The sequence below is a fragment of the Phodopus roborovskii genome, unplaced genomic scaffold (genome assembly GCF_943737965.1).
Source record: "Phodopus roborovskii unplaced genomic scaffold, PHOROB, whole genome shotgun sequence".
NCBI classification, from domain to species: Eukaryota; Metazoa; Chordata; class Mammalia; order Rodentia; family Cricetidae; genus Phodopus; species Phodopus roborovskii.
In genome coordinates, this window is record NW_026126407.1 from 47120241 (window position 1) to 47146753 (window position 26513).

Genomic DNA, 26513 nt, shown 5'->3' on the forward strand with positions numbered 1-26513 from the left:
ACTCCTTTAATCCCAGCACTCAGGAGGCAGAGGCAGAGACAGGCAGATCTCTGTAAGTTTGAGACCAACCTGGTCTACAGAACAAGTTCTAGGACATCCAAAGCTATACAGAAAGACCCTGTCTAGAAAAACAAAAGAGGAAGAGGAAGGAGAAGGAGGAGAAGGAGAAGAAGAAGAAGAAAAGAAGAAGAAGAAAATACTGAAATTGCATCCTTTCAAAAAGCAACAACTAACACAAATGAAAAATATTTCATATTTGTAGGACAAAAGATTTCAAGATTATGTCAGAACACAGTGGTATAAAGAAAAATATATTGGGTGGTGACTTGGAAACAAGAATGACTTAATAGGTAAATAGTTAATATGTTATGAATAGTTAAATATGAGGGAGACTTTACACCCTCAGACTTTCCTTTTTGGTGCATCAATGCCTGATATATCGTCTGATTCATTATGTTCCTCAGAACAACAAACCTGTGTCCAAAAATGCATATTTTGCATATTAGAAGCCATCAACTCAACTCTGTTATTGAATAAGTTTAAACCATCTATGAAAAAAAATTAGTAACGGCCTTCTTTTACCTTCAGGTCGTCTAAACTATTCATATCCAGGATCCGATAGTTCTCTGCTTATTAATGGTAAGTGATAATTGATTTACCCTAGTGAAGTGCACAAAACTGAAGTTAGTGTTAGGTGAGAAAATATAGTATTTGTGCTTCAACAAGTGCAGAAGTAACACTTGTTCTACAATGACAGTTGTAGATTGCTATTAATCACTTAACAATTCTTGTCCCTCAAAATTGTGACAGACCTTTTCTCTAAAAAATACCACTTGATTCTCCATTATGAAATTAATGAAGAGAGTGACTGTGAATCCCATATTGACACAGATCACCTTTATCAAATGCCAGCTAGTTGCTGAAGGTAGAGTGCCAGGGATAACCAGAGACTTAGAACCAGGAAGAGGCAGTCCAAGACCTCAGTGCTTTACATTACAAAGAGAAGGTCATTCATTCTTTACTGACAGTGAGAGCATAAAAAATGAAGATAGATTAGCCTTTACAGTTCCTTTCATAGAGCATCTTTACCTGGCCCAAGCATTACTCATGTGCCCACTAATCCTCCTTTTATGTGTGCATGCCAGAAGTAAGTCAAAGGTCACAGGAAAGACATCTACTCACAGAATTAAAGAGCTTTAACTAATACACACACACACACACAAACACACGCACGCACGCACGCAAATATTTGGTATCACAGTTTTAAAATACCTTTTTTTTTCTTTTTATTTGTGCATGTGTGTGCACGTGCGTGTGTGCATGTGTGTGTGTGATTTATTTTTATTTTATGTGATTTATTTTATTTATGTGTGGCAAAAGTGTGCCAGTTCCTTTGGAGGCCAGAAAAGGGCACTGGATTCCCTGGACCTGAAGTTACAGTCTGTGAGCTGCTATGTAGGTACTGGAAACTGAACTTGGGTCCTCTGGAAGAACAGAACCTCAGCTACTAAGTTTCCTCTCTAGTTCCTGAAATTTTTTCCAGATTTCTGTTAATTTCAAATCTCTTTTAAGATATTCTGCCCTCCAAGAGTTATTCTTGATTCCTTCTCATCATTCCTTAGGCAAACAAAAACAAACAAAACCGCCTTGTCTATGGCAAATAGTAAATGAGGAATTGAAAGTGATTGTTATAATCAGGTTTCCTTTTAGTTAGTACTTGAGAATGGTGTCCTATGGAATATAGGTTTGTTAGCCGCCCCCATAAACACACATAAAGTCAACAAGAGAGTAGATGTATGAGAGGTGCTAGACCCATCAGCTCTTCCAGAAGCTTTATAGTACACTAAAACCTCACTCTTTGATCACAATCTGTTCTCTTCATGCTGCAGTGCCAGAAATAATAACAATAAAACAACATCTATAAAATAACGCCACTATACTATTATAGAAGGAACTATTATAATATGCTCATAATATATTATAGTAGCACAAAAGTATCCAAGCTAAAACCTACCACCTAATGGTGATGGCATAAGAATGAGGAGGACATCCCTTCCATGGAGCAAGGTTTACTTTTTCCTGTAAACTAGATCTAGGCTCAGGTCCAGGTATTGGAAATTACAGTGAGCTAAGATTTGGATGACTGAATGATCCCAGGCAAAGTGGTTGACTTTATCTATGTTAATTTCCTCATGAAGTTGTTCAGTTGGATCAGTTGCCTGTGAGACTTATCTTTGTGATCTTTGTGAAGTGAGAAAAACTCTCTAGTAACTTTCCCTTAAAGATCAACACATTTAAATGTTTAAGAGTCTTTTGTTATGTCTTTCCTTTTCTCTCCATTAATATTTATTTTTATAGATAGTTTATTTTCAGTGACTAGTACTTGGCAAAAGAAAAATAATAAAGATGACCTTTCTTCCCAAGTATTTATGTTTTGAAGTTTAATTGGTCCATAAACTATAGAGGAAAACCAGATGCTTCATTTCTACTGCTGCTTATTTAGAAGTTTTATTTATTATGAAAATATACTGACTGGGGTTAATATCATCTCAAACTGAAAGATGTGATGATAAGAAAATTAAAAAGATATCTTAAAAGGAGAAACTCTAACTTCTAAAGGAAGACCCAAGATTGTAAAGTTTTGATTGCCATGGTCTCAGAATATCCAGCTTAATGGGCCCAAACTAGGTTTTTTTCAGAGGTGACCTAGTGTTAATTTTTAGTAGGAAACCAGTAGAACCAGATGCCAATTTATTCATTTGAACTGAAGAATGAAACTTGTAGGTAGATAGATTAGATGCCAGAACAAACTCATTCATTTTCCAGTATTAAAGACAAATATACTAGAAGATTATTAAGTGGGAACAGAAGAGAGATAGTTCAATGGTTAAGAGCACATTGCCCTTATAGATGACCCAAGGCTCCGAACCACTTGTTGCTTCATCTCCAGGGAGATCCGACACCTCTGGCCTTCTCAGGCACCTGCACTCATGTGCACAGACCAACACACATAATTAAAATATGAAGTAAAATATTTTTTAAAAATTACTTAAAAGTCTTGAAATCAGAGTCAGTTAGGAAAGGAGGGCAGTGAGACCTTCAGCATCTTGATTTAGGCTTGGGTGTTGGCTATTCCTTCAGCCATTTGTATAAAACATCCTTGCAAATGGACTTTCTATAATAAATTGATCTTATTGCACTAATTCTTAGTAGTTTTGCTCTTAGGTTAGGTCAGATTTTGGGTGTATTTATCTTGGAAGTCTAATATACAGGAGTAAATGTGCTTAATGAAGACAAGTTTAAAAATTACTGAAACCTCCCATCTTGCAGAGTTGAAGATTAAATATAGCTAAATCATTTATCATCACACAAACAGATAGTAAGTCAAACTAAAACCATTCTTTTGTTATTGTTATTAAGAAAGTGCACATCAAGGATTTACAAAAAGTAGCAATAACAAGGGATTATTAAGGTGAATCTGTAAAAGTTGTCTGGGATGGACAAGTTTTTTCTTTGTTACTGAGATTAAGTAACCCAAACCACTACTTTTAAATGTAGCTCCCTCAACTTTTTGCTGTTTTAGAAAATGGGTAAAAAAAGCTTGATACCATGTCACTTTACCACCAAGACTTGAAGGGCTTCGGGGTGCTATTTTTCCTGGTCATCATAGTTTATTCAAACTTTAAAAACCATGGGAACAAGCTGGGTGGTGGTGGTGCACGCCTTTAATCCCAGCACTCTGGAGGCAGAGGCAGAGGCAGAGGCAGACAGATCTCTGTGAGTTCAAGATCAGAGACCAGCCTGATATACAAGAGCTACTTACCCCTCCTTTTGAACATTTTAATTTTTTTTTTTGAATTTTGATTGACTTTTATTATATAAGTTGTTTTGAAAATTTTAAACAACCTCAGAACTTTGGGTGAGGAAATTAAGTTTAAATCCTTACTAATAAAAAGAAAAGGGGCATAGTTCTTTCCCAGTTTGGGGTAGTTTATATTGGAATAACATTGGAATTTGCTTGCACTGTGATAAAAAGGCTTACTCATCCACAGATCATGTGATTTCTTGTTTTGCTGTGTTTCAGTCAAGCATTTTCATACTATCCAGTAACCTTAATGGATGAATGACTTTTCAGACTGCTGTAGTATTCCTTCTAGGGAATTACACATCTTACTTCTGTGTTGGTTATAAAGGTTTTGTTTTTATTTTTTCTTGGGGAGGATTCTTGGGCTTAAATGTATTTAAAAATTCAAACTTTCTAGCTACTTATTGGATGCCATATTAATGTATTAGTTTGCTGAGGGGACAGTAGCAAGCACACAGACTGTGACTTAAATAAGTTATTCCCCCACAGTCGTGGAGGCCCAGAAGTCACTTTGTGGTGCTAGCAATCACTTTGAGAGTCCTAGAAGTCACTTTGTAAAGACTAGAAGTCCCTTTGTGGGGCCTAGAAGTCACTTTGTGAGGCCTAGCAGTCACTTTGTGGAAGCTAGCAGTCACTTTGTGGGGCCTAGCTCACTTTGTGAAGGCTGGAAGTCACTTTGTAGGGCCTAGCAGTCATTTAGTGAAGGCTGGAAGTCACTTTGTGAGCCTAGAAGTCCAAGATGAAGGCATGTCTAGGGGTGATTTCTCTGAGACTTCTCATTGGTATAAAGATGGCTTCTCCTTACTTAGTCTTCCTCCTTTACACATCTGTATCCTAACTTCTTAGAAGGATAGCTTTTGTGGGATTAGGACCCACCAAAGGTCCTCATTTAACTTTACCTCTTTAAAGACTGTGTCTCTAAAGTCATCATATTCTGAAGTCCTTAAAGGTAAGACTTCAGCATATAAATTTTGGGGTGTGAGAAAAAAAATCAACCCATAATGAATGTCTTTTCTAGTAAATTTTATGTAACAAGTATGTATGTTTTATGGTTCTGATATATAAGCTTGAAACTTAGTTTCTTAAGTAAAAGTGCTAAATATAAGCTAGATTACCTTGTAAGTTTTTTCTGGTATGACTTAGTTTTATCTAAGGAAACCAACAGTCACTACCATCTCTATTAAAAAGAGAAGTCTGTACTTTTGTTCTATCACTTTTCCTTTAATTTTTATTTTCAATTCTCCCTTCTCTACTATTTTAGTCCTTAGAATTAACTGTTTCAAAGATAAACTTTGGGCACTAGAAAGATCCTAGAACAACAACAGAATGTTAGTGTTGGAAACTCATTCCTGTAGTTCTTATCCTGTGATGATGTCTGTTCATTTAAAAACATCAAGTGTTTTCTTGTTCCAGAGTAGGACTGTTGAGACCTATCTTTTAAAGGCTATCAAAGACACTGTCTCTTAATTACAGGTTTTAGAATAGAGGAGGGACATTGTTTGCTTGGATGTGGGCAGAAATCTGTCAAAAAGGAGAGTGTAATTTACCCAGGAAAAATATTGTCTGTAGTTACATTTTTTGAATGCTACTGTACCAGAAAACTGATGTGACATAGGAAATTTTAATAACCAGCCTGTGCGTATAAATTAATTTTTGCAGTGAATTTATTAGCGGTTGATTATAAAAATCACCTAAAATTATTATTTGCATCTTTGTTGGACTGTATGACTTGATCTCTGATGTAAGCATCCTGTCAGCTTTTGGGATCTACTCTCTTGTTCAGAGTTTAACAACTCTAAGCTTTAGGTCTTTGTATTTTACGTGTGTGTGTGTGTGTGTGTGTGTGTTGCTACACAATATAATAATATTTGCACATATTAAAAAGGGTCACATAATAGTTGTTTTCTCTTTATGAATATATCCTGATATGGATACTTTCAAACGAGGAAAAAAGGATGCTTTTAAAAAACGAATAGAAACTCACCTTTATAATGAAATATGTTCAAAGAGAGAGAAAACAATTTTTCTGTACCTTCTTTGGAATTCTAGCCCACAAACTAATGGAGTATTTTCTAGAGGGGATTTGACTGTGAATAATAAAAAACCATTTGTAAGCAATTCTGTAGATGTGTTTTAGAAATGAAGCACTTATCAATAGAACTAATAACAAGGATCCAGAAGTTACAGTCATTTATAACCACAATGTTTCAAGCACAGTTTTGCTATTCTTGACTCTTGTTAGTTCTGAACATTAAATCATTGGAGACTCTATAAGCCCAAAGTGAGCAATAAAAGTAAAGGTAAGACCATACAAATAGTATTCAATTTAAATCTAATGGAGACTGGGGAGACTTTAACTTAGCAACACAAGCACGTATCTGATAAATTATAAGTTGACACTTTAGTAACTTTGGGAAATTCTTCACATTGTGTACTTCAGTTGACTTAACTAGAACTTTTCCAAAACGTGTATGTCTTTGTGAATTTTCCCCCCTTGCAGTGCACTCTCTTAGTGTTTGCAAAACACAAAATGACAAACTATACTTTCTACTTAAGATTAGAAATCTGTGTGACATTTTCCCCTGGAAAGTCTGTGTTACAAGTATTTCATCACAATGTATTCCAAATATAACTTGTAGTCAGTGGGGAAAGGGTATTAATATATCTTTATATAGGATAGAGAGGCAGCACTTAGCATTTAATTACTACGTGGATTCTGATTGTATTGGCATGTTCATCAAAGCTATAGTTTGTTTACTTTTCCATGTATGTCACATGTCAAAATTCACTTGCACACATGTACAAAATAAGTGAAAATAAAAAATACATTGTCATTTTTAAGTTCCACAAATCATTATTTTTTAGTACTAGTGTACACCGATTTTTCTGTTTGATTTTTAAAGTTTTTATAGTTCTAAACACTATGCACCTGCAGCCTATTTTCCCTTAATATGGGAAAAGGTATCTGATTAGTTTTCAAACATTAATCCTGGAATTTAACTGTAAATACCTCTACATTAACCACTTAATTTTGTGGTACACAAATAAAAACTGAGAATTCACATTTGAAGATTTTTGCAGGTACTTTATTTTTGTCTATTTATAGCTTGTACTGTTCCTGAAGGCTTTGGGGCTTTGTTAATTTATTTTTTAATGGAAGCCGTGTGAGTTTTCATTTGGTTTTGTAGCTGTTAAAAGCTACAAAAAAAAAAATCTCTGTTTTCTCATAAATTGAAGTAGCATCAATTTACTTGTTAAGATAGAACTTAGATCTCCAAGTCACTCTTTTTTTTTTTTTTTTTTTTAAGATTTATTTATTATGTATATAGTGTTCTGTCTGCATGTATCCCTATGGGCCAGAAAAGGGCACCAGATCTCATTACAAATGGTAGTGAACCACCATGTAGTTGCTAGGAATTGAACTCAGGACCTCTGGAAGACCAGCTAGAGTTCTTAACCAGTGAGCCATCTCTCCATCCCCCTTGAAATCATTTTTTCCCCCAAACTCCTTTGTCTTTGAAGTGGTTGTCTAAATAGAATGTTCTTTTTATAAAAAGCAGACACCCACTTTTGTGATGTCATTTGTCTTTCTAACCTCTGTCTGGTAAGTTGGAAAGTAGCTCTTCACCTGCTAACCCTGAAATCCCTGGAATGAAGACCTACAAGGCTTTCCTTGAGTAAAGTTTTAGCACTGTTTTAGGCCATTCCAGTAGTTCAGTGGAATCCAGTGCTATGTAGTAATGGTAAAAATGTGTTTTGGTATCAAAACTAATTTTATTTTGCAAAATGCTCACCTGTTAGTCCTGAGTTAAACTGATTTGTGTTGTGTCTAGAAGACAGAGAGTGAAAGTCCTGGCGGTGTTTAGTGATTTTAACTCAAGAACCTATCCCAATATGTCCAATTTAAACCCAGTCCCTAGCCAAATCCTACTTGTGCTACATTCTTTGCCTGAACATTGCAGCACTCTGTGTCATGGCAATCCTGTACTCCTGTTTTTCCTTTAAGAGTTCACCTATATTACATTATCGCCACCCCTTACAGGGTATTCCCCTATGTCCCTGTTGCATGTATTACATAACCAGCAGAACTATATTCTCCAAAGACATCCAAGACTAATGATAGTGTTATATGTTTTCTCCTATACATACATGTATGCATACATACCTGTAATAAAGTTTAGTTATAAGTAAGGTATGTAAGAAATTAACAATAATTTAATTTTGTTGATTTTAATATAATTAAATTAAACTGTAATAAAGTTATATGAATACAGTCTTTCTCAAAATAGCTCAAAAGTGACTATAGACAGCATATGAATAGAGAGATGATCCACATCTTGGGCATGATAGAAAAGGGAGGTACCAGGTTCCATAATGCTACTCCGAAGTTACAAATTGTATTTCTGGAATTTTCCATTTGATATTTTCAAATTGAGATGTACCATTGGTAACTGAAACCATGGAAAATGAAAGTGGGTAAAGAGAGGTCAGTATTGCTATAGGCATGGCTCATTATCATTACAAATGGCTATGTGACCCTATGGCCTATATGATCCCTGATTCCCTGAGGTCAAAGCCTCAGGTTGTTTTATCCACTATGCTTAGCAAGACTGTGGGGTCAGGAAATGTCCAATCAAGCCAAAGCCCTTGAACTGGGTGAGCCTCAGTGTCAGTTTATTTCAGAGAGAGCATTTTATCAGGATGCTCTGAAGTTTATGCTGTTTCTTGTGGATTCAATAATACTTTTTCTCTTCCTTTGAACTGCAAATGACTTGGTAACAAAATGTCAAACCTTCAATTTTAAATATTTGGAACTGGGTAGAAGGGTTTTTTTGTTGGTGGATTGTTGTTTGTTTGCTTGTTTGAGGATACAAAACTGTTGATTAAAGCCAATATATAAATTGCCTAAAATTTTCATTTGTTATGATTATCTTCTATTTTAAATGAACAGAAAAGTGTTATAAAATGTGTATTCTGTAATGGTGAAAGGTCATGAATTCAATATTGATACGTTTACTAAATTGTTAGCTTGGAAATCTGAGAGAAAATATAAATTAACACAGTGGTAATTGGTGGAGATCATGTTGCACACAGCCTTAGCTTCATAATGTCTTGGCCCTTGGATGATGAATACAGCCAAAGGTTTCTTTAAAACAAGTGAAGATCAGTAAAGATGTATGGTGTCTTTGAAGTTCTTCTTAAAAAATGCATGAAACTGGTCACAGCTGTCTATTTCCTTGGTTTTTGATGCATAGACCAGGAAATGAGGAATGTGGCCTTCTTTTTTCCATTTCAAAAGCTCATAGATGAAATCTCAGTGGATTCTTTGACAATGTTTGAAAGGTTGTTTTTGTTTGTTTTTTGTTTTTTGTTTTTTCTTCTCATTTGACATGCAGCAAGGACTTATGGGCGAAGGAGAGGTAACATCAATGTTTCTCACTTTTGAATGTATCAGTTCTATATGGAGAGGACTCAGGTTTACCTAGCTTATAATCTCTGTGGGGAAGGAGTGAAGGGAAGTGGATGGGTTTGGCCATTCTGGTCTCTGTTGTAGTTGTAGTTGACATTCTAACTAAGGAGACTAAAGAGTAGGACAAATTACCAGAATGGTGGGACTTGAATTCTGTGTATTATTTAGCTGACTTATAGCTAAAAATTTATCCCTTTTAACTTCTTAGACTAATTTAAGAATTTCTTAAAGATTTGATTCCTTAAAAACTAGACTTGTATAAAAAAAATCTCATTAATTGGAGAGTCATTTATACTCAAGGAACTTCCATCAGCCTCTTTTATAAGTAAACATGATGTATTTATTTAGTTTAAAATATAATGAACTGAATACATGAGTAATTCTACAGGTGTTCTAGAAATAACAGGGAATTTTAGAGACTCATTTTCTAGAAGTTCTCAACTAAACTTAATTTTCTTATCTGTAATACTTTGCTATTTTATAAGGAAACAAGATCATTTAGATATAAAATGTGATCAAAATATCATTTAGAAAATAATCTCTACTTATAGGCCAATTTTTGGATCATAATTTACTAATAGCATATAAGATGAATTTGTAACAAAGACACTGTTGTCTATGCTCAGGAGTGGGAGTTACAGTAACTGTGACAACCAAAGGGCATGTGAGAGTTCCAATAAAGGAAGAAATGGATCATTTCTAGAGTGCAGTTGACAGTTCCTCAGAATGTACCTAGAAGTAAAAAGCAGCCTGATCAGGGGAAAGCCTGAGAGATTACAACTTTCTGTACCTCTATGCTTTGCTTATATTCTAGACCTTTGTGTTTCCCTGCTGGGTAAGTATGGGAAGACTTATGCACATTGGCATTTCTAGTCTTTTCTCCTTTCCTGTGTATTCCAGAGGATAGGAGTTTCAGTTTTTATGATAGTTTTTCAAAACAGATGACATAATAGTTGGTAAGCTGATAATCACTCAGCTACTATGTGTTTAGCATTTCTCCAGATCTTAAATGCTGTAAGACTCAAAACTAAATTGGGTACCAACATTAAGTGGGCTTTGATATATCATATTAATTAATGTAATCACTAATGAGTACTCACTTAAAATTGGCCTGCTCATTTTAAGTACATTTTTAGGAAAGTATGTAGAGGCTATGCAATTTGGTCTGCTAATTAAATTTATGTGACCACCATTTCATAGCCAAATTTAATAATCTCTGTCCTTGTGTAGGTTGCCATGGCACACTGCCAAGGCACTGCAGTCTGTTGCCAACAGCTTTCAAAAAGAGTGCTGTCCTATACTGTGCTTCCATTTCATATGCTGAAGCTTCTGGATTTCTGTGGGATACTTGAGTAGCCCCCTGTTAACCAAATCTAGTCTCTCTGATTCAGTAGACTTTAAGGTAATAACAGTTCCAGAGCATAAGTGATCCTGTAGTGAGCAAATAAAAGCAGTAGTTTTATCAATTCATGTTTTTCCTTGGTGTGTATGATAATCAGTGACAAGGAGCCCTTTCTATTAGCTTTCTACTCTGCTTTCTGTTTCAGGTCAGTCTTCACTGTTTCCGATGGAAGATGGATTCCTGGATGATGGCCGTGGGGATCAACCTCTTCATAGTGGCCTGGGTTCACCTCACTGCTTTACTCACCAGAATGGGGAGAGAGTGGAACGATACTCCCGCAAGGTGTTCGTGGGTGGATTGCCTCCTGATATTGATGAAGGTATATTCAGGAAGGACTGTTTGGAGCAGCGTGCCACATGGTGGCCAGGGGGAAGTTGTACCTACAATTTGCTATTGTAGTCCTATCTTACCTGCCTCTGACTCTTCAGTCTAGCTCACCTTGTTCTCTTGTCCTTTCATCCTATCATACCATAAGATTAGTTGCAGAAGGAAGAGAAAAAGGATTGTGGGAATGAGCTGAAGCAATGACCAAATTCAGTGGAACAAGGGAAGACCCCAGAGCAGATTTCCCAACAAGTCCATTGTGAACAGCATGGGCTTAAGTGCCCTATTCTGTTTTGTCCAGTTTTATTGGGTTTTGCTACCTTTAATTGTTTCAAATTTTAGATTAAACATGAACTTTTTAAAAATGTAGTCTATACTTGTACTATAAGACATATTATTTTTCATTCACCAAGCATTTAAACGTTCTCTAAACAGCTGTACTGTTCTTGGGCCTGTTTATATAAGAAAACAAGACAGAAGGGCCCGATTACAGAATCTGCATTCTAATGGGGGAAAGTGCATGAAAATTATGTAAACATAAGAGAGAGTATCAGAGAGCAGTGTTGGAATGCAAACTGTTATGGGGTCTGGCATGCAAGCAGTCTTCTTAGATCAGGTGGCTAAGGAAACCCACTTTAAAGAATATTTGAGCTAAGACTTGAGTCAGTATTGAGCCCTATAAGGACCTTTAGGGATTAGTTACTCAGTAATATTGAGTTCATTTCTTGGTTTCAGTGACTCTAATAAAAATCATAGTGGCAGACCATCCCACAATCACACAGCCTTGGATACTTTCTATTACTTTTTCTGAATGGAAATGGATATAGACTAATTCATGTTCTAGAGAATAGAATAGATGTCTGTAAAAGTCTGTAAGATCTAATATTTATTCATTTGTCACTTAGAATGAGATCAAGTTTATGAAGCTTCTAGAAGGTGGAAGATTATAACAAACATACTTGTTAAGTCTCTTGATAAAACTCCTGAAATTTCAATTCCATTCACACTCATTCTCCTTATCACCCTCAGAATGCAGAGCTTGACAGATATTCTGGAGAATTGTTAATATAAAGTTACAGAATTTCTATGGGACATGGGATGTCATTTGAATTTGAATAAGCTGAAACAGAAGCAAAACCAGAATTAGTACTGGGACATAACTTGAACAACCTAGTGTCCTGTGACAATGCCTCTAAAGCAACAAAGTTGAAATGCTAGCTTGTAGTCATGGAAATATGGTAAATAAAGATGGACCACTGAACACTTGAGAGGGTGCCAGAAGCCCTCGAGGCTAGGGTCCTCCTTTCTGGCAAGAGAGTCTTGCTTGTTACATTTGGATTTGATTTTCTTAAGCTGGAGCTGAGAGTATTCCAGATTTGCATCACTCAAGCCGAGACTTTTCCTTTCATAGTGAGGGTTATGGTTAGTTCTGTTCCCACCATCTAGCTCACCTTGCTCAGGAAGAAAAAATTTTATGAACCATACAACTTCCAAGTTAGCCTAGCAGCATTCTCCTGCAAATCAGTCTCATTTAAGCTAAATTGAACAGAAACAGGTATAGCAGAATAGACCACACTGTTTTACAGCTGGAAGAAACTTAAGACAAGGGAAGGAAAAAGGAAAACCCATGAGATGTTGGAGTTGCATTGAAAATATGTGTGTTGGTTTTTGGAATACATAAAGAGTTATAAACATGTTTGTTTACATGTATATTTGTTTTTTCCTACCTTTGTCTACTGAAGAAGACTTAGAAATAATGAATATCTATGAGAATATGGGGTTTTCTTTTTGTTGCTAAAAAGAACCAAGACTGCTTTATAAAAAACCATTTCATATGTTGACATGATTTAGAGGTATAGCAGAAAAACAAGATACGATTGAATATCTTCCTGAGCCACAAAGTATGAAAGCACTTTTTAAAATGTCAGGGAAAGGTCAGAAGGTCCTGGGGGCTCCCACTGGCCCTCTCAGGGAAAGGTAGGTAGATAGGTAGATAGATAGATAGATAGATAGATAGATAGATAGATAGATAGATAGATAGATAATCAAAATAGAGAACTGTAATATAGAGGAACCAAGTAACTAAGATCAATGTGTCTAATTAAAAGATGAAATGACACAGCATCATTTGGTAGTATTTGTGTCTGGGATATACAGCATGAAACTAATGAGGAAGCAGAATACAAACACAAACAAGGGCAATGCTAGACTGAAATACCATAAACCAGGCTGTTTATCAACACTAGGAACTTTTCATCATTCTGGAGGTTAGAAAGCTCAAGGTCAAAGCATTAGGAGGTTCCTTGCCTGTGCAAGTGCCTGCCAATAGCCTTTTGATAATAGCCATCATTGTTAGCACATGATAGAAGTGACAAAGGACCTCTCTGGGCCCTTTTATATGAATAAAAATCTTAAACTGATAATATTGATGAGGCTTCTATCCCATAACCCAGCCACCTACCTAAGGTTCCTCTAAGTTCTTTTCAACTGGGTTTATTTCAGCATAGAGATTTGCAAGATGGAATGTACAAACATTTACTCCATGTCAGCATACTATAGAACAGTGGTTCTCAACCTTCTTAATGCTGAAACCCTTTAATACAGTTCCTCATAATGTGGTGACACTGACCATAAGATTATTTTTGTTGCTACTTCATAATTGTAATATGCTACTGTTATGAATAATGATGTGAATATTTAATATGCAGATGGTCTTAAGTGACACCTATGAAAGGATTATTGGACCCAGGGGTCTTGACCGAACCACTGACATAGAAAGACTGTGGAGAACTGAAACAGTCTAATGCTGCATGGATGTGACAGTTAATGAGCATGTGCTCTGGATGGGATTCCTGATCAAAATTAAAGGAAAAGACTTTATTGGGTTAGTGAATGGAATCTGAGCACTGGAGTGTAATTGTTTCAGTATTGATTTCCTGACTGCGGAAGCTACATGTAGAGATATAAAAGAAAGCAATCTTGCTTTGAGCTGAGACCAATGGTAGTGTTTGGGAATCATACAGCATGATGTCAGTAAAAGATGATGGACAGATAAATTGATTCATATGTGTATCTAACTAGAGGGAAAAAGAGGAAAAGGAAGAAGTTGGAGGGAAATGCGCTGAGTCTTAAATGTGATGAGTACATAAATAATACAGGAGCTCTTTGCACCATTGTTGGAGATAGATTTTTATTTAAAGGGAGAGTAAGAAAGGGTGATATCAGGAGATAAGGCAAGGTAATGGACACATGAGTCTTGAAAGACGATAGCTAATTGTTTTCTAGTTTTACCTCTGTCATATTTTTCTTCCTTTTCCTTTTTTTCCCCTTATGTGCTGGGTAAGTACATAAAAATATAATTGACACTGAAAATTTGATTGTGAGCCTAGCCTTTAACAGCTAAGCCATCTTTCCAGCCCAATAGTGAAAATTTGAAACCCCAAGTGAAGCTCCACGAGTTCAGTATGTATACTCTGACTGTTTAGAAGTTCACTGAGATGTGTAGACTTTAGAACAGGGCACTTACTTGTTTGAGTGGCCACATTCTAGCTTTGGAGAGGTTTTATTTGTGACTTCATTGCAATAAAGTAATTTTATACTTAAAAAAAAAAACTACTAAAACTGGTACATTTAAATCTACTTTTGTCATTTTTCATTAGATGAGATTACAGCTAGTTTCCGTCGCTTTGGCCCTTTGATTGTGGATTGGCCTCATAAGGCAGAGAGCAAATCTTATTTTCCACCAAAAGGTAATTCTTGAGGTTCTAATCATTGAAGTGCAATTTATTCTCAGGTCGTCTAATATTGAATATTTTCATAAATATTTACTTTGACTGCAAAGTTTTTATTGTTAAACTTATGTGTTTCTAAACATGTTTTAAAATTTTATACCTAATATACTTTTAACTTAGTTTTAATTACACATTGCAAGGTGTTTCTAGGTACTACCAAATGGAGCTGGTGAAAAGACTCAGTACTTATGCCACACTTGACAACCAGAGTTCTGTCCTTCCAAACCCACATGGTGTGAATAAGGAGAACCAGCTCCTGCAACAAGTTGACCTTTGACCTGCATGCATGATCTACATACAGAGAGAGAGAGAGAGAGAGAGAGAGAGAGAGAGAGAGAGAGAGAGAGAGAGAGAAGATATACTAAAATGAACTCAAACTTTTAGCAGGAATGTTGTTTTAATTTTTTTATATTTTCTATTATTTTCCCTTCCTTAATTTTACTTTTAAGATTTATATCCTATGTATGACAAAGACAGGAAAGCCTGTTAAGTCTTACTTTCTGTTGTTCCCCCCTTGCCCCAGGCTATGCATTCCTGCTGTTTCAAGATGAAAGTTCTGTCCAGGCTCTCATTGATGCATGCATTGAAGAAGATGGAAAACTCTACCTGTGTGTATCAAGTCCAACTATCAAGGATAAACCAGTAAGTTTAGTTTAGCATAGAATTGCCTTTTGTTTATGTTTTCATTTACTTGCCTAAATTAAATGTTTTCTATTTAAATTTATATGTTTGAAAACAGAATATAACAGGTTTTATATTGTATTCTTTGATAATTTCATACATGAATACATTGTGTTTAGATCCCCTACCATCCCCCCTTTAGCTTTTAGAAGACATCCCTCCACTACATCCTTCTCCTAACTACATCATCTCTTCCTCTTCTTCCCCACATTCCCCCTCTTCATTCTCTTCCTCTTCCTTCAAATAACTTCCTGAGTCTAATTAGTGCTCCAGATTTATGTGCATGGGTGTAAAGCCATCCTCTAGAGCATGGTCAACCAACTATGGGCCATAGTACTGAAGAAAACTGACTATCCCTCCCCTAGCAGTCACCACTTGCCAAAAGCACTAGGGTCCTATGAGCATCTCCCCTACCAATATTGGAGTTGTGACTGGCTTGATCATATACAGGAAACCACAGCTGCTGTTAGTTGATGAAGGCACTATTTTTCAGCATCCTCCCCAACCTCAGCTCTTATAGTCTTTCCATTTCCACTTCCTCAGTGTTCCTGAGCCTTTTGGATGAGGGAGTATGAGATAAATATCCCATTTAAGTGAACATTCCACAGTCACATGTTTTCTGCACTTTAACCAGTTGTGAATCTCTGTATTAACCACCATCCACTGCATGGAGAAACTCTCTGATGAGCAGTGAGATATGCTTAATCTATAGGTAGAAGGATAAATATTTAGAAGGCAAGTTTGTACTATGTCCCTTTAGCAAAGTAATAGTAGGTTCTCCTCTAGAGCCAATGACCTACCCAACCACAGTTTCTTGCCCAGTTAATGGTATCAGACATGAATTCTATCTCCTGAAGTAGATCATAAGTCCAATAGAAAACTGTTGGTTACTCCAATAACATTCATGCCACTGTTGCACCAGTGGGCAAATTCACCACACAGAGTTCACAGCTGGATAAGACTATTGATGACTTTTCTTCCCCAGCAACCCACAAAGCACCTTCTAGGCTATAAGTGGGAAGGTTTAAGTGAAGAGGATTAGAGAGTAGGACAGAAGAGGGGTTCAGGGAGGGCTAACTAACACTGCAAGTATTTGGAAAAACCATATGGAAACCTACTGTTTGTAAGCTTGAGTGTGTGTGTGTGTGTGTGTGTGTGTGTGTGTGTGTGTGTGTGTACATATACATACATCATACATATATACATACATACATAGAAAGAGAGACATTGAGGAGGGAATTAGAGTTACATTATACAGAGGGAGAGTGATACTACCTAAAGCCATAGGTTATCAGACAAAAAGTTCAGTGCCAGTTGTGAGTTATATCCTAGGCTATTGCTATTGCTCTTGGCTACCAACAAAAACTTGATGGTAAGACCTTATGGCTAAATGTGTCACACACTCACATGACATGGAGAAATCAAACTGGTATATAGAATGTACGAGACTGCACAAGCAGGCCTTGCTTAGGTACATTATTCTTGATTGGGTTAATAGGCACTAAAGTGTTTATCAAAATATTACTGCTCAGTGATTTAAAGCACTTGCTGCCTTTGCAGAGGACCTGGGTTCAGTTCCCAGCACCCAAATAAATAAAAATAAATAAATCTTTAAAATTTTTTTGTAAATATTAGCAATATTTTTACTTTGAAATAATTTTTAAAACAATACAACAAATTCATTAATATCAATAGTAAATATATATTTACTGGAAATATGCTCAGTTCTATTTTATTTAAATTTAAATTATGTAGGATGGGTAAGACAAAGGTCCATTAAACTGAAAAACAGATAGTTAACCTGTAGGTAATTAAGGATATATGGGTGTATTAAGGGATTTATCTTATAGTAAATAAACAATTCCTGGAACATTCTTACTCTGAAATGAAGGGTAGGGAAGGTAATTTTTAAGCCTCTTAGTTTTTAAAGCTTTATTGATTTGTGATGAAATGGCTTATTGTAAAATACACTTTATAATAATTTTGAACTGTTTTTGATATGAGCATTTTGGTTTACATACTCCTTAGGTACAGATTCGGCCCTGGAATCTCAGTGACAGTGATTTTGTGATGGATGGTTCACAGCCGCTTGACCCACGAAAAACAATATTTGTTGGTGGTGTTCCTCGACCATTACGAGCTGGTATAGTTAAACAGACAAAAGCTCTGTATCATTAGCATGTGAAATATAAAGATCTTCAGCTGAAGTACTCCATGAGCTTTGAGTTAATGTGCAAGAGAGAGGTCTAAAATCCAAATTTTTGGATTAGAATAAATGTGTTCTGTTTCCTATTAGTAGTTGAGCAACCTTGGACAAATTATATAAATTTCCTAGTCAATTTTCCCATCTGTAAAATGAAATTAAAAGTGCATATACTTTGTAGAGTTGAGGACTAAGTGAAATAACTTATGCAGAGTGCTTAGGTATAGTACTGTAAGATGCTAATCATTGTCATTTATCTTGAAATCCAAAGCCCTTTGTGTGTTGAGATATACAGTGTTTATTTCTCATGTCCTCAGTTTCTCATCAGCTGTTTACTGAGCTCCTAAATACAAATTCAATCCAGCATGTTTTTAGACTAATAACTACAATGAAATTACATCCCCAACTGACATAAATAACTTGAGGTTTGAGAGGGTGATAGAAATGAATAAAAATATAGTTTTATGTTTTTAATATTTCATGGAGAAGATGCCTTCACTCTCAGGTTTTTAAAATAGAATATCTTTTATTTATTCTCTACAGTTTCACATACGTGAACGATGTATCTTGATCATATCTACTTCAACTTCTCCCAGGCATCTCCACCAAATTCCCCTCTTCCCTCCATGTCCTTTCCTTTTCTCTTTTTTTTTTTTTTTTTTTTCAGTTTTTGTAAACCAGAGTCTACTTGAGGCTGGCTGCTGTTGGTGTGATCTTGTGAAGCTGCAATGAGGTCACGAGTGCAGTGGCATGTTCTGTCAGGAGACAGCACTTCAGAGTGCTCTTCCCCATCCTCCTGTTGTTACATTCTTTCTACTCCCTCTTCTGTGATGTTCCCTGAGCCTTGTGGGGACATTGGTTAGATGCCTCGTTTAGGACTGAGTCTCTGCAGCAATCTAGTTGTGGTAGACAACCATAGAGCAGTGTTGTTTAGTGGACCTCTGGGTGTCACTGATCAGTAACACACAGGGAGGTTTTGGAAGCCTGCACTGAGATTTTCATTCCCTAGTCACTGTCTTCTGGCAGAAGCATTGTCCACCCTATGTTCAAACTCTTTTTTAAAAATTATTTTATTTTTATCTTAATGTGTATGGGGGTTTTGCCTATATGTATGTCTGTGCAACATGTGTGTACAATACCCCCAGAGGCAAGAAGAGGGCATTGGATCTTCTTGAACTTGAGTTATATAGACAGTTGTGAGTTGCCATGTGGGTGCTGGGAATCAAACGTGGGTCCTCTGAAAAAGCAGCCAATGCAAAATGTGCTAGTGAATAATTAGATAAAAGCAAAGGTAATAGATGGCGAAGGGGGATCAGAAGGGCTCCCAAAGAATCTATCAGTTATTATTCTAATGTTCAATTTACAGTAACCAATACCTTGATAACCAGTACAGATATAATAACAATGCAACCCAGAGCAGACAAACGTAGGCTCCAGGCCTGGCCCTGTCACCTGTGACAGACCAATCATCATGGGCCTCAGTTTTCTCAGAAAATTATTACCTATTTCATAGGTTGTGAAGATTAAAAGGGCACATTGTAAACCAACCAGCCTGCTGGGTGAATAAACACTGATCCAGCAGAAAAGCTCTTGTAGTAATGGTTTTTATTCTAATAGTGACTATAATGATGCAAACTCAGAGGTCACATGAGCTTTGTTTTGTTAAAACTGTAGGTGTGAGCCAGATAAGTCTTCCTGATTTTAAGTGTCTCTGCTTCTTTATTTTTAGTGGAGCTTGCGATGATAATGGATCGGCTGTATGGAGGCGTCTGCTATGCTGGGATCGATACTGACCCTGAGCTCAAATACCCAAAAGGAGCTGGGCGAGTTGCATTTTCTAATCAACAGAGTTACATAGCTGCTATTAGTGCCCGCTTTGTTCAGCTACAGCATGGAGAGATAGATAAACGGGTAAGTCTTGGACTGTGTTTGGAAAGTTCTAGAAGTGGTTCACCTGTGTTTAATGCACATTGGCACTTCCCTTAGTACTGACACTAGAATCCAACACTCTGTGATACGTTACTTTGAAGTCTTCATTGGTTATTTTATTGTGCTTTTCTCAATCTGAGCATTAAAAACAAATCAGTGGTGGGTTATGCTCACTGTTTCAGGCCATGTATGTTCTATGTGGTCGTTCTCAGTATAAATAAAGAGAAAGAATGGGCTGTAGCTACAGGGACAGGGGCATGATTTGCTGTAACACAGTCACATGCCTACTTGCTCTTCCACTGCCAATGCGGGTCTCAGAGCTGGGGTGTATCATTAGAAATGCTTAGGTTTGGTCTTCCATAGTGAAATCCCTAAGTCAGTGTTCAGTCCCTCTCTAAGTCCTCTATGGAGTCCAGGGCTTAAAATCTAACTGCCTTTCTTCATCTTCTGCAAGTGCTGCTAGGGATTTTCATCCAAGAGTCTGCCAAGACTAAAACCATAACCAATCTTGTTGTAGTTGCTGAGTTAACAACAGGTTATTCTAATGCTTGAGAGGCCCAGGTGATGGTGGGCCTATTGCATGCTGGAACAGCCCAGTTCTGTAAAGTCACCTCTCTCTTTTAGATTCAGGTAAATTACTCTCATTGACAAAGAACAAAGTGAGGTTTCAGGCTGTGAGGAACATAGCCACATCCTGTTTTACCAGAGCCACAGCTGTGGACACTTAAACCACCAGCCAGGCTTGGCAATGTCTGAGAAGTTCATGAAGCAGAAAGCAGCCATCTACTTGCCCACTAACCCTTGCAGTATGCTTAAATGGTTTTGTTTAAATTATAATTCTAGTAATGACAAAAAAAGAAAAAACTAGATCCACTAATTAAAACAAGGGTTTCTGAAGAAAACCTTCTGAGAGTTTAATCTCATAATGCTCTGAACAGTTGGTTTTACTTTATAATTTCTGATAAAAATTTTCTTTTGCTTTTGTGTTTGAAAGTTCATTTTAATAGACAAGGATGTAAGAAGATAGATATAAACATCTTATGATAAAATGGATGACCTTCACTTCAGTAAGTGTGTCACTGTCCCTTCCCTTGTGACACCTTGGGGCAAGTAGGTTGAGGCACAGGATAAAAGTGTACTTGCACGTGGTTCAGAAATGCGACTCCCTTTTCATCTCTCCATTGCAGGTGGAGGTGAAGCCATATGTCCTGGATGACCAGCTGTGTGATGAATGTCAAGGGGCCCGTTGTGGGGGGAAATTTGCTCCATTTTTCTGTGCTAACGTTACCTGTCTGCAGTATTACTGTGAATATTGCTGGGCTGCTATTCACTCTCGTGCTGGCAGGGAATTTCACAAGCCCCTGGTGAAGGAAGGTGGTGACCGCCCCCGGCATATTTCATTCCGCTGGAACTGAAGGACAAATGAGTCCAGAGCTCATTTGCAGGCCTCAGAAGTGCCCTCTTCTGTTAATTCCAACCCTTCCTCAGCCTCTTCACGCTGGCATGTCCTGTGTAGCAGTGTGTAACTAACAGTAGTAGAATGAAAAGAACAACCTACAACATAGGTATTTTGTAGACTCTCGTGTCACTACAAACAGTATGTTTAAACTCCCTTTTCACGTTGCCATCATGTTGCATGTAAGTTTTAATTCTCTTATTTGCTGGAGGCCAAGAGGATCCAAACTTGCTGCAGCATTTTCTTAGAGGAGAGAAATATTAACAGAGAAATGAGACAATATTTTGGGTTTTTAATTGCTGGTAATGATATAACATATAAGAATACTTTATTGAGATAACCACCAACAGTAACACTATTGTCTGTTCTGACATAGTCTCCCCCAGGGAAGTGCTCTTGCCGTTTTCTTTCTTTTCTTTGATTCCTTATCTTTTCTATCCTTTTCATTCTTTAACAGCAATGGAGGAAGCTAACAGTTACTAACAGGAAAAGAGTATGTCAGAACAAGCAAATGATGAGCAAGAGTGAGCAGAGTAACCAGAAGGGCTTTGAGGCTGAGTATGGTTTGATCATGCCTCAAATGCACCATACATCAGAAAAGCATAAAGCAGGCAGAGCTGAGTTTGTTTTCTTTGGAATAATTCTTAAAATCCCGAATGTAAGAATTAGGTGGCTTTACTACTGAGGAGAATGCATTTATTTACTTAACTGACTTCCCAGTCACAGCCCCAGGAAACCTACCAAAGCTAGAATTAATGATATCTGGTGGGAAACAGAAGAACAAATGCATAAATTTTATTTTTGTTGTTATATAGAAACTCTATATCCTAATTTACTAAGTCATCAGCTGTCAGCCTTTGCTCTCCATTTTGACATTGAAAAACAACATATCTAGACATACCTCAAGGATATCGTTTTTGACTTTATGTTACACTACACTCGTAGCCAAAACTGGAAGAAAAAAAACAACATACAAATTGGCTGCCCATTGGCTTTGTTTTCCATTTGAAGTTACTTTGGAATCCTGTAATTTAGTTGTAACATAGAAAATGTGTGTGGGGGGGGGGAGGTTAAAAAAAAAAAAGTCAAGTAGTTGCAAAGTGTTTTGCACTGTTGAACTAAGTAATTGTGTAAATCTGTGCAAAAGTCCGTATGTTTATCTTACTCTTCCTATAAATTACAATAACATACACTTTCCGAACTTAGCATGGGACATAGTGTTTGAAGTGCCAACTTCATCAAGTAATGCATGCTTTATTATAAATACACCCTAGCTTTGAAAGGTGTTCTTATGTTTTGAACAGTATGCTTCAGAGTTAAATTTAAACTAGTCTCTTGAAGCCCTGGTCATGGAAGTAACTTTTCATTTAATTGACTTTCTCTTATTAAATGCCCTACCGTAGTTCAAAGGATTACTATCAGTGTGCAAAGCATTAACAGCAGCAGCCTCAGTGCAGGCTTGCTAGCTGTGCTGCCTAACAGTACCATCTTGGATCCTTCAGAACCAAAGACTTGCCCCGCAGTGCTGGGTCACCGCCTGGCTGGTGACCCCTCTGATGTCTGTAGGAAAAGCAGCCCTTTATTTTTAACACAGGCGTTAATGAACTACACCTGTTAAGTTCCAAAGGTCAAAATGGAGGCACTCGCTGTCTGGAGTCCAACAGGAATAGGGGGCCACCGCCCAAGACTCCCCTGCTAACAGAACAGCAAAGCAGCTGTGCAAATGGAGGGTGCTCTCATGTAGTTGGTCAGGGACAGATTTCCTTTTTCTCCTGAACTACATGATTCTAATTGGAATGTTCATTTGCCTCTTTTACTTCCTTTACTGCTTGTAGGTGGCTTGGGGTGTGCTGTTGTGCTGTTCCTACCCAGTAAACAGGCGTGATGAGTTAAGAAATAACACTGCTTGAGAACTAGCTTTGAATAATTTTCCCTTTGTACATGACCTGCTGAATTTCGGTACAGTGTTTTGTAGCTAACTTATTTTGTCATGCACATGATGTATATTTGTTATGCACTACTTTTGTATATCTTGTTTTTCCAACAGTGAACATTTTTAGGCACACTTTTCACTGACGGGATATCTCTTTATGCAATACCTCAATTTTTCATATTGCAAAGAGTAGCTTTTTGTACTTTTATTACTGAGAGATCTTCATATACTTCATTTTTTAATATAAATAATTTTAATAAATTTTATTTTCTTATATTCTGCTTTTTATACATTTCAGTGCTCTGCATACATTTTAAATTATGAATGTTGTGCACTGGCAATGCTATTTTAGAGTCTGCAGAGAAGAGAAAGCATGTTGCTTAAACAGCCTTCCCCAGCGCCAGCTATTGGTGCACCTATAATTTAAGAAATAGTCTATGTAAAGTCACAAATTAATGAAAAAAATTCGCATGAAAATGACAAAGTAACACTGTAGTTCCTAAAAAAAATTAAATGCATAAGCATAGGGTAGAAATTTAAAATAACAAAATTGTCTACAGCTTCTTACTAAGTTTTTAAAATTATTCATAAAATGCAGACATTTTGGGTGAATGTTTAACCATTTTTAATCTTAATTAATTGATGTTACGTGTTTGATTCAGAGATGTCTGCTCTTTTAAATTCTATAGAATAAAACAAAATCTCCTGCCACAGGACAGGTTTGTAATGTTAGTATGCATGACTAATGTAAGAAATTGTTATTCTGCTAATATTTACTTGTGATTGTGTGACAAGCGTGTTTACAGATGATTTGGTTCCACTTCTTTCCAGGGCATAAACAATGATTATCTATTACTCTGAACTTTATGATTACATGTCCTTCAGATTACATGGGATTGTAGTTGGGAGTTACCATGTAACTCAAACATAATTAACATGTAATTAGTTTACAGGTTTTAGGGTATCACTTCAATTTACCAAGCATGTAGTTCTAGCGCACTAGCATGGCACCAGCCATGTATTTACAATGTAGTTACAGAGTAATTACATGGTTATTTTTGCAATGTAAAATAAAGTGTTTCTGATTATTTTCTATGTAAAGGAACTCCCTCCCACCCCCACCCCGCAACCCATCCCCTGGCTTTGGTATAATATATATACTTCTCCATACACAGACCTCTGCAGAATGCAAAATAAAACTTGCAGTGAATGAACTTAGCATTTTATGAGAGTGCTGTTGGAAAGACTTGATAATTCACCCCTTTTGTTTTGAAGAGTTGAATCTTCTGTTAAAAGGTGATTTAAAACTTGAATGTGATGAATTGTGGCAAGCTCACTCCAGTTATGTGCAATACTTATCTCACACTTTGGAAGATCTTTGCAGTGTAATTCTTTGTTTTTAATTGCAGACATTTAAAAATGTCATTTTCTACTGTTAAGAGTAATCCTCTTTCTTGCTGGTGTTTCTAAAGAAAAGAATCAGAAATCAATCTTTCTACTAATGTAAATTTGAGATTATTTTTAAAAATGGAATAAAAGAGGTTTTGGTCATTTGCTTTATTTTATTATCTTATTTTAAAGCTACTGTGATTGATAGCATTGTAAGAATTGGGACAATATTGTATTCAACTGTTTTATTTTTTATATTTTTAAAATTTAAAGTATAATTAGTTTTTATAATTTCATCAGATTTTTGTTATATTTTTTTGGAAGTGAAACTTTTAGCAAGTGGGTGTCTAGTTTTTACTAATCCCTGATTTCCCAGTGATTGCTCATATTATCAGAAGGAAGCGTTATTTAAGTGCGTCAGTTAATTGTACTACTTGGCTGAATTTCCATATAGTTTTTACTGTGTATGGGGAGGTTGTAGTATTTATTCTAGCATTTTAAATAAGGGTAATTCATTTTTTTATTAAAGTCATTTTCACGTTAAGTTCCTATTTTTGTATGTTCTACTCTTAAGTTATATAACACAGTTCCTTTTTTAAAAGAGTTCATTTGTTGAAGTGCTAGTGGAAAATTAATGTTATTAAATAGTTTGCAAATGACTATTTATACCAGTATGCATATAATTTTTAAATATTTGTAATGTGAGATGTTGAATGAATAAAACTTTTAACTCAGACTTCTTTTACTCTACTTATTTCTTTTTAGCATAAGTAGGTTCCCTGGTTGGGATATAATATTTGAAAAATACTAGAAATGTCCTGCTGGGCCCCAGCCAAACAAACCGGGATGAGACAATGTTTAATCATCTGAGCACTCATGGCGGTGTTCCGGGCTTATGTAAACTGTAAGAGCTGGCAGCTGTAGTGTGTTTGACTCTGCTGTTAGTTCTTTAGTTCTTGTGCTGCCATGTAGGGTGTGTGTGTGTCTGGGGGTGGGGGCATCAGCCTACAGTCTAAGTGTTCTCTCTCCCTCTTCTCTCCCTCCTGTGTGCTAAGCACATGCTCCACAACTGAGCATCATCTCTAGTCTCAAAACAAGTCTCCTTTGTCTTTGAACTCTCAGTTCATAGGCTGTGGCTTCTGGGATTATAATCTCATAGCTGTCTTTTATTTGGTTCGGGTCTCATACCAAGTATTGTAATGTGTCAACACTTATATTTTAAGATACATTTAAACTTTCAATGATAAATTACAACAAACTATATCCAAGGATGCCTTGTTTATGCAGTAAGGTATCTGCACTTTGATCCTGTGATACACTGTTCTCAAGAGTAGGAAGGCAGCTTTTACTGGAGACAAATGCACTGTGAGATATTTTACTTCTTAATTATCTTTCCCAACATGGAACTCTTTTCAGCCTCTGGAAATCATGGGGAAGTGGGTCAGACAGTGGACTATGCCCAGGAGTTCTAGGTTCCAGGAGCTTCAACAACATGGTCTCTGCTTTCTCTCCTCTGGCACTTTCCAAGACTGACCTGCACGGTGTGTTGGAGCTCCCCTAGGAAGCTCATGCTCCTTGTTAGTCACACACACAGCCATTCCTTCATCCACCCATATATTACAGGGTTCCAGGTTTGCTTCAAGCCCTGTTCCATGTCCAGTCAGTCTCCTTAATCCCATCCTCAGTCCCTATTCTAAAGGACTAGAAGTGAGAAGCTGCTGTTTGGATTAGGTTTCCATTGACTTGGACAGCACTTACCACAGTTGCCACAGACACAAACATATCTCCACATAAACCACCAGCTTTGACTCTGCCATCCTGAATATGCTCTGTCTTTCTGACCATATTGCCTCCTTAAAAATTATTTCCCCTCCCTCATATCCCGAGGATAGGAACCACTGGATTTGAAAAACCAAGAATTGGGCATTTACCTTGCCATCCTGGTCTCTCTTATTAGAGAACATTCTGTTTTGACATGCCTGGAGCCTTCTCTGGATATTTTTTTTTTAAGTTCTAATCTTTCTCTAGTCAATTGGGTGTCACCACTGGCCATCTGGGAACATGTCTTAC

General features: G+C 36.7%; 1 protein-coding gene across 6 annotated transcripts in view; it reads left to right on the top strand.

Moving 5' to 3' along the window:
- Window positions 1-25179, top strand: part of Cpeb4 (cytoplasmic polyadenylation element binding protein 4) — a 63168-nt gene extending 37989 nt beyond the window's left edge. For 2 of the 6 annotated variants that reach the window (XM_051181010.1, XM_051181012.1), the window contains 8 exons: window positions 589-639; window positions 9262-9285; window positions 10883-11056; window positions 14721-14810; window positions 15376-15494; window positions 17562-17676; window positions 19466-19647; window positions 20853-25179. In XM_051181010.1, coding sequence (XP_051036967.1) covers window positions 589-639; window positions 9262-9285; window positions 10883-11056; window positions 14721-14810; window positions 15376-15494; window positions 17562-17676; window positions 19466-19647; window positions 20853-21080 — 983 coding nt within the window. In that variant the 3' untranslated portion in view covers window positions 21081-25179. The remainder of the gene's footprint in view (window positions 1-588; window positions 640-9261; window positions 9286-10882; window positions 11057-14720; window positions 14811-15375; window positions 15495-17561; window positions 17677-19465; window positions 19648-20852) is intronic. The other 4 variants (XM_051181011.1, XM_051181013.1, XM_051181014.1 and 1 more) reach the window with 3 other exon arrangements.
- The last annotated feature ends 1334 nt before the right edge of the window (window positions 25180-26513 follow it).